This window comes from Stegastes partitus, unplaced genomic scaffold, assembly GCF_000690725.1.
Source record: "Stegastes partitus isolate 25-593 unplaced genomic scaffold, Stegastes_partitus-1.0.2 Scaffold6, whole genome shotgun sequence".
Lineage (NCBI taxonomy): Eukaryota > Metazoa > Chordata > Actinopteri > Pomacentridae > Stegastes > Stegastes partitus.
This window is the reverse complement of record NW_007577737.1, coordinates 1,181,431-1,188,748: the sequence shown is the minus strand read 5'-3', so window position 1 is coordinate 1,188,748 and position 7,318 is coordinate 1,181,431. Positions and strand designations below refer to the sequence as shown.

Here is a 7,318-nt window from a genome sequence, read left to right as displayed (position 1 = left end):
GTCAGATGAGATGTTTATTTAATAATTTAACAGTGTTTCCTCTCTCGTCGGAGATCCTACACATCTTCTCCAGTGTTTCCTATTAACAGAACATATTTACACTTTTACAAATGTTTGTTTCACACAATCTGTAGAACATCTTCATGAATTATTCATTCCAGAGCAAAGAGAGTCTAATCAAACTGTCTCGATTCATGTTAGAAAAAATCGAACATGATGGAAAAATTCATCAGTGCAGCAGCCGTCAGATGAAACTGATGACTGAGCTGCACAGTTTAAGAGTAGGAGGACAACAAACTAATGCAAAATCCGTCTGTTTTCAATTAGTGCTCAGCTCCTCTTATCTATTATTCAGACTCTTTAACGCTGAACAAAGACTGTTCTCTTCTAGCGATCGAATTGGATGAATTTTCCTGCAGCACGTTAACTCGTTAATGAGACGCGCACCTTGTCAGGTAAGGTTCACGTTCTAGTGTTTTTCTCCCTCGTCTACAGTTTATGTGCACACAGACAGAAGTACGTCACGCTGGTTGCCATGCTGCTGTCACAGAGCTGTGGTTGTGGCTATTGCAGAAGCTCTGACTGGTTTATGTTACAGTGGAAGTGGGTTCACAGGTCGATGGTTTCCCCTCGCATCATGCCGTTAACTGGAGAGAAGCCAGGCACCGAAAAGTGTTGAGAATCACAAGCAGAGATATTAAAGGTAGGTTAAAGGAAAAAGTTCACTTTCTCGCTAAGAGCTAAAAGATGATACCGCTCGAGGTTGTACGGTGGTAAAACCAACGACCAGTTAGCTTAGCTTAGCATAAAAAAAGTGGAAATGGTAAAAACGTCTGGCTTGGCTCTGTTTGAAGGATCATCTCAAATATCAGGTATATATGTTTTAAGCTGTGGTTTTATTAGTGTTCGTGAGCATAAATATGTCTTTGCTGGTCTCCACTGGTTGCCTGGAAACTGAAATATGGGGCCTTCAAATGGAGTCACCTTGGACTGGGTCTAACTATAAAGGTCCAAGATTGATGTTAAACAAGACGGTCTGGCCCGTGAAGGACTTGCCTCAACCCTTTCCTATTGCCCAGCAGCTCCGACGGCTGAAGTCGACAGTCGAGACAAAAACTAAATCTTTTAGTCACAAGATGCAGCCAGTGACTGTGATGGCATATTTTTGTTTTATCAAATATGAAACTGTGGAGTCTTTTCAAAATCCAAACCTCATTGGATCTCGCGACAGGTTGGGCTTTAAGGATCCACATGTCGGACCCTTCGTTAAACGGGAAAAGACAGATGCATTTCTAGTCTGCCTTTAAATCAGTTGTCCACATTTGCGCCTTCAATAACCGAGCAAGGATACAACCACTGGGCTGGGACACAGCGTAGAAGTCCATATAGTCCAGCATTAACCAGACCAAACGCTGTGCAGGATGATCTGACAGCACCTTCATGTTATTCTGCTATAAGGGGGAAGAAAAGCTCTGGCTTGTTTGTATTTCTTTAAACCAATCATCCTGGATCAGCCTCAGCCCAGAATAGGGGGATGGTGTCCCCTCAGAACCATGACAGTAGTTACAGTTATGGTGACATTTGTATGCAGGGAGGTGAACACTGTCAAAAAAAAAAAAAAGCTAATTCCCTGATATAAAAACAAACTGTGGGGTTGCTTTATTGCATAATCTAAATCCTAAACCTAACATTTTAGATGTCAAAAGGCTCTTTATTTGGTCAGACCTGTTCTGTTAGCTCATGAGTTGTGCTGCTCTTGATTTCCACAAACTTTTACAATTTTTAAAAAACAGATTAAGCAACATCACAATGACACACGATGTGATAAGCAGCTTTAGAGATGCTGGTTGGTAGATTTTTTCACCTTTAGACAGAGTCAAGCCAGCTGTTTCCAGCATTTATGCTAAGCTAAGCTAACCAGCTATGAGTGGTATTACTCTTGACAAAAAAGTGAAGCTATAATTTCCTCAAAATACGTCACTGTTCTTTATGCAACACACCCAGGACGCCGGAACGTGGAGGCACAGATGACTAACTCCAGTGTGATGCTGCTGCGAGCACAGCCCCGCTATGAAACGTGGCTCAGCGGCCTTTAGCGTGACAGCTTATAGTACGTCATCATCACATTGTCACTGCAGTCACATTAATAGGGATGCATGTAAATCACATGATACAAAACCTGCACGGCAGCAGTTGGAAAGACATCTGATATATTTGTGCGTTGCTGCTGTAGGATGTTACAGACAGGTATCATAGCTACCGTTATGCATTTATAACATGATATGTATCCAGACAACAGCAAAGTGTTCAAACACTGTCCAGTAAAGCAGCCATCGATGCCATGCTCAGGCCAACACCTGGAACTGATTTATACTAACAGGAACATCCTTCTCATGTACTGACATGTTGTGTCCTCGTTTCTCGACAGCTCCCCGTCTGTTCCACACATCACAGTGTTATAACGTTATTGCAACCTCGCTGACAAATCCAGGGGTGTCGAGGGAAGTTTGCGACAAAGCCAGGCATCTGCAGAGCCCCAAGGAGTGGCGAGCGATGGGTTATTATTCGTGACGCGCAACAGAATAATATGAGATTGCAAATGCGTGGCACGTAAAGCTCAACATCACGAGACGGCGGGACGCCGGAGAGACCGCCGGAGACTAACGAATCGGTTCACAGGGTCTGACGTGGACCGACGCTCCAGGATGCTTTGGTGTGATTTATCCGAGTTCAGGCCTTGGTGGGAACATGCACGTCATGAAATGGAAGATCAGCTGCCTCTGAATCAAAGTATGCGTCATGTGGTGAGGTTAAGGTTCCGGAGAAAAGGCAAACAAAAAGTCAAACCCAGGCAGAGAGCGAACGCGTACCAGGTACGGGCCTTTCAGCGCTACATCAGAAGGATTATTACTCGTGAAAACGTGAGTACACTTGGTTAGCTAAGTGCTTCGGTTAAAACATCGCCTCCAGCATGCATACAATGCAACGTCAGTGTAGGATGTTTACAGTGAGTGTCATAGTAGCTTCAGTACATGTGGAAATCAAGAAAGCTTTGGGGGAAGCAGAATATAATGCACAGGCTGATTAATAGTGGCGTCACAACACTTCGAGATCGACCTCAGATCAGTCATTACGCACACAAGCTCCCAAATTACACGTGTTGTATAATCTGGCTTCCTTTCAAGGAATAGTTTCACTTCTAGACAACTGTGAGAGTCAGATGAAAAAAGATTCACATCCTGTTCATAAAGTTAGCAGGAAGTATCAGTGCTTAGCTAAGAGACTGGAGATCGGAGGGATCAGAAAGCACCTCGTGTTTGTCTCAAAGAGAAAAACAACGAGTGGTTTGTTCAGGATGGTCGGGACAGTCCCGTCTCGAGGCCAGTAAAACCCCCACATCTCCCAGAAAACCATTTCTACAGCTTCTTCTTTTGGACAGACTAAACAAACGACATTATTCAATAAACTCTAGAGGTGCATCAAAGGGGATTCTGTTAACGTTACACAGAACCAGGGTTGTAACGCCCACCCATGTCCAGTCTTTATGCTAAGCTAAGCTAACTGGCAGACATGACACTGATCTCAATCTTCTCATCTAACTCTCAACAAGAAGCTAAATGTGCCTATTTCCCAAAATGTGAAACTATTTTTTCACACCCCCTTGCTTTCTTAGCATTTCTCTGTTAGCTCGTGAGTTGTTGTGTCGTCGTCGTTGTTGACTCGTTTCCCAAAAGTAAAGCTAGCGTCGTTTTTGCTTGGTTGTAAGCCTGTGGATGAGTGTAGAGCTCCTGGGAGGCTGGACCCAGGCGTCCTTCAGCCTGTCTCCACCAGCCACGCTGTCGCTGTGCCGCGGCCAGACTGGCTGGAAGCCAACATCTCCTCTGATTTTAGAACAGGACCGAACAAGGCTGCAGCTGAGCCAGCAGGGTTTTACAGCCCGCATGGCCACGAGCTGCAACCTGGAGGATAAACACTGTCTCTGAATGGAGCAGCTCCTCCTTATCAGGGGAAGACAATCCGGCTGGGATTTAGTTAAATGGGGCATCATTTCTTTACAATACTGGAAGAGAACAACAAATTCCTCCTGTTATTTAGCTGTGACATTAATAATTAAGTACCTGTACTGGAGCTAAACAACAAAAACACATTAAATACCCTTCCTGTTCCTTAGACTCCACTCTGCTTTACCTCGATGTAAAATCAGAGGAGATGTTTGCTGACACACAACACACACCACGGCCAGCTAGTGGAGACCACACATATTATTCGTCCTTCTTGGCGACGGCGTTCTGTTGCCCATCCTGTGGTGAGACCCTCTGCAGTACCAGCAGACCAGAGAAGGTCAGAGAGATCCCGACCCACCACAACGTTATCTGGGCCTCCCCAAAGATCAGCTGGCCCAGGAAAGCCTGCACAGAGGGGGAAAAATAATCAGTTTCTCCTTAGGATTCAAGCTGCAAAACGAACTAAGAGCCATTAAAGACGCCTGGATGGGAAACAGTTCAAACAGGAAGAAGTCAAAACACTGCAACAGGTTATTTCTGAATATAGTCCAACCTGGTTTCTAAAATAAATCATCTTATATAAGGAACGAAGGACGTAAGGTCACTCTGAAATTATGCTCAGCCTCTGCAGTCTGCTGTAGAGTACAAAGACTTTAAATAAAAAAGACCAAGAGAGACTGCTACTTACGGAAGATATGAAGTTGGAGGCAGTGGTGGTCACAGTGGTTCGGGTGGAGGACGAGGAATACCTGAGTGCTTTGGCGAGGAAAGTCCACATCACAGCGTTGCAGGTGAAGAGCAGCCCGCCACACAGCAGCCTCAGAGGGATGTGGAGCTGGAAACCAGAGCAGACGGAGCTCGTGTTAGCTGTGAAAATGTTGACTCACAGCATTTTGCAGGCATCTACCCAACATGTGCACCTGCACAAGTGATTCATTAAGAAAACGGAGCTTCTGCAGACGTCCGACCTGAATATCTTGCAGCCATTAATGAAGTGGTGGAAAAAAGACAACGAAGCAGCAGCGCTGGAGCCACACAGAGAGTACAATAGATTTGTGAAGGAGTTCTATTGTGTAGTATCTGATCTGCTGCAGCTCTGTAGATGACCACAGTCAGCTTTGGATTGATAGAACTGTCTGAGTAGTGAGGGAGGCCACCAAGACTCCTATGACTCCTCTGAAGGAGCTTGAATGACTGAGGTGAGAGAGACTGTGCAACAACAACTGTTTCCTGTTCTTCGCTGGTAAAAGCTTTTCAGGCAAGTGGGAAAAACAAAGACGCTGTTGGAAAAAAAATCGTATTAAATCTAAACTGGAGTTCACCAGAAGGCATGTAGGAGACTCTGAATTCAATGAATTCAACAAGGAGAAGATTAGTTGGTCCACTGAGCTTCGTAGTTTGGTGTGACTAGATCATCAAAACACACCATTCCCACTGTGAAGCACGGTGGTGGCAGCATCATGATGTTCGGATGCTTCTCAGCAGCAGGTCCTGGAAGGCTTGTGAAGGTAGAGCGTAAAATAAATGCAGCAAAGTACTGGGAAGTCCTGGAGGACAACCTGATGTAGTCTGCAGGATTTGTTTTCCAGCAAGACGATGACCTGAAGCACACAGCCAGAACACAGAAATGGTTTAAAGAAGACAAGCTGAATGTTCTGGAGTGGTCGAGTTGGACCGAGTCAGGCCGTTACTCATGATCCCTGTGGAACCAGACATAGCTCGCGCAGGTTTGCAAAGAGAAATGGGATAAAATTGCAGCGTCCAGATGTGCAGGGCTGACTGAGACCTGTCAGCCACAACTAAAGCTGTTAAATACTGACTTGAAAGAGGCAAAAACTTCTGCAGTTACTGATTTTACATTTTATATTTTTAACTAAGTGACATCACTTTGTGGGAATCTGTTTTGACTTTGACATGAGAGAGTCTCTTTCGGGGGTTAAACTGACCGTGATGCAATGCTGCCAATACGTCGTGGGGTACTTTTCATAGGCACTGTGTCTGATAACTACACATGATCAGTGTCTTTATAACAGTTAACGATCACAGGAATGCAATAACAAGTAGCCTGTAACATAGTCAGACTACTACTGGACTAGATGTGCTTTTATATTGTCATATAAAAGTTGTACCACTCTTAACAACTAACTAACTCTATGCAGAAATGTCACAACACTCAGTATGAAGCAAGTCGCTGCAGCGTCACCAGAAGCTGCTGCCTCCAAAACCAAACATGTTAACGTTGGAGAGCAGGACATGAGTCCTGGTGTCTGGAGGCCCACATCCAGTCTGATGTGACTCATGCAGCACATCCGCATTCTTTGCATACACTTCACATCCACCCGCGATCCTCATTGGCTCCTTCACACATGAGGTCACCAGCTGCGTGCAGATGTTTCTGACGTCACCGTGACGTGTGCGGACAACGTGAAGGTCACACCAGAAGCCCCCCCTGACCCCCTTCCTTCCTTCCTCCCTCCCTGTCAACAACGACTCCTTACCAAATAGCGCGATACCTCACGCCGGCACGAGCTGCAGTGTCCTTCATCACGCGGACACGGCACGAGAGCGCCGCTGCCGCACGCGCTCCCCCGTGTGATGAAGCTGCTGCTGGTGCTGATGCTGAGGGAGTCAGAGGAGGAGGAGGCGGAGGAGGGGAGGGGGGAGGCGGGGATAACCCCCCAACTTCCTCCGTGAGAAGCCACCGGGCGGGCTGCGCTATTCACAGCCGCCGTTAATTATTAACTTTAACTGCGGCGGTGCCTCACCCGGTCGCACGCGGTGGTTTCGTCCGCCTGTCTGAATTTCCGCTGCTCGCCCCACGTCCGGAGTCCGGTTTCACAGACTCCCTTCAGGTAGTCGGCTCCGAGGGACAGCTTGGCCGAGGACGACGCCACGGCGCCGAGGAAACCCGCTAGCAGTGCATAGAAGACTCCCGGGAACATGGTGGCGACGGTGACAGCCGAGGCTCATCTCCTCCGGTCCAGCTCCTCCTTACATGTCTGCTGCCGGTCCGGGATGAGCTGCCTGCATGCTCCGCTCACCGTTTCCCTGCACTTTCTACCGACAGCCGTCCGGTGGCAGTCACACAACACATGGTCAAGCCCCCCCTGATGCATTCTGGGAGATGTAGTCTTCTATGAGGGATGCAGCTCCTCCACACATGCAGGAAACATAACAAATGACGTTTATGATGCAGCTGAACATCCATCTGTTCTGATTAAAGCAGACTGCTCTCTGGTGCTCCTAATAGGCGGATTCGAGGACGGTCGATACTAATGTGATGTCCTTGAGAGAGTAGAATGTAGTCCACTCGA

General features: G+C 46.7%; 1 protein-coding gene across 1 annotated transcript; it reads right to left on the bottom strand.

Annotated features, from left to right (window-relative positions):
* On the bottom strand, positions 1 to 7,015 carry LOC103356608 (transmembrane protein 42-like). The gene is made up of 3 exons (XM_008280835.1): positions 6,770 to 7,015; positions 4,693 to 4,839; positions 1 to 4,409 (listed from the first exon to the last, which is right to left on the bottom strand). Exons 1-3 carry the CDS (start codon positions 6,944 to 6,946, stop codon positions 4,263 to 4,265), a joined length of 471 nt encoding a protein of 156 aa, XP_008279057.1. The 5' UTR covers positions 6,947 to 7,015; the 3' UTR covers positions 1 to 4,262.
* Positions 7,016 to 7,318: the final 303 nt, after the last annotated feature.

Excerpts from the sequence above, each read along its gene's own strand:
- LOC103356608 (XM_008280835.1), bottom strand. The coding sequence starts at position 6,946 with ATGTTCCCGGGAGTCTTCTATGCACTGCTAGCGGGTTTCCTCGGCGCC. Across the intron at positions 4,840-6,769 it reads AAACCACCGCGTGCGACCGG|CTCCACATCCCTCTGAGGCT; the intron begins GTGAGGCACCGC and ends TCTGGTTTCCAG. Across the intron at positions 4,410-4,692 it reads CCTCCAACTTCATATCTTCC|GCTTTCCTGGGCCAGCTGAT; the intron begins GTAAGTAGCAGT and ends CCCTCTGTGCAG.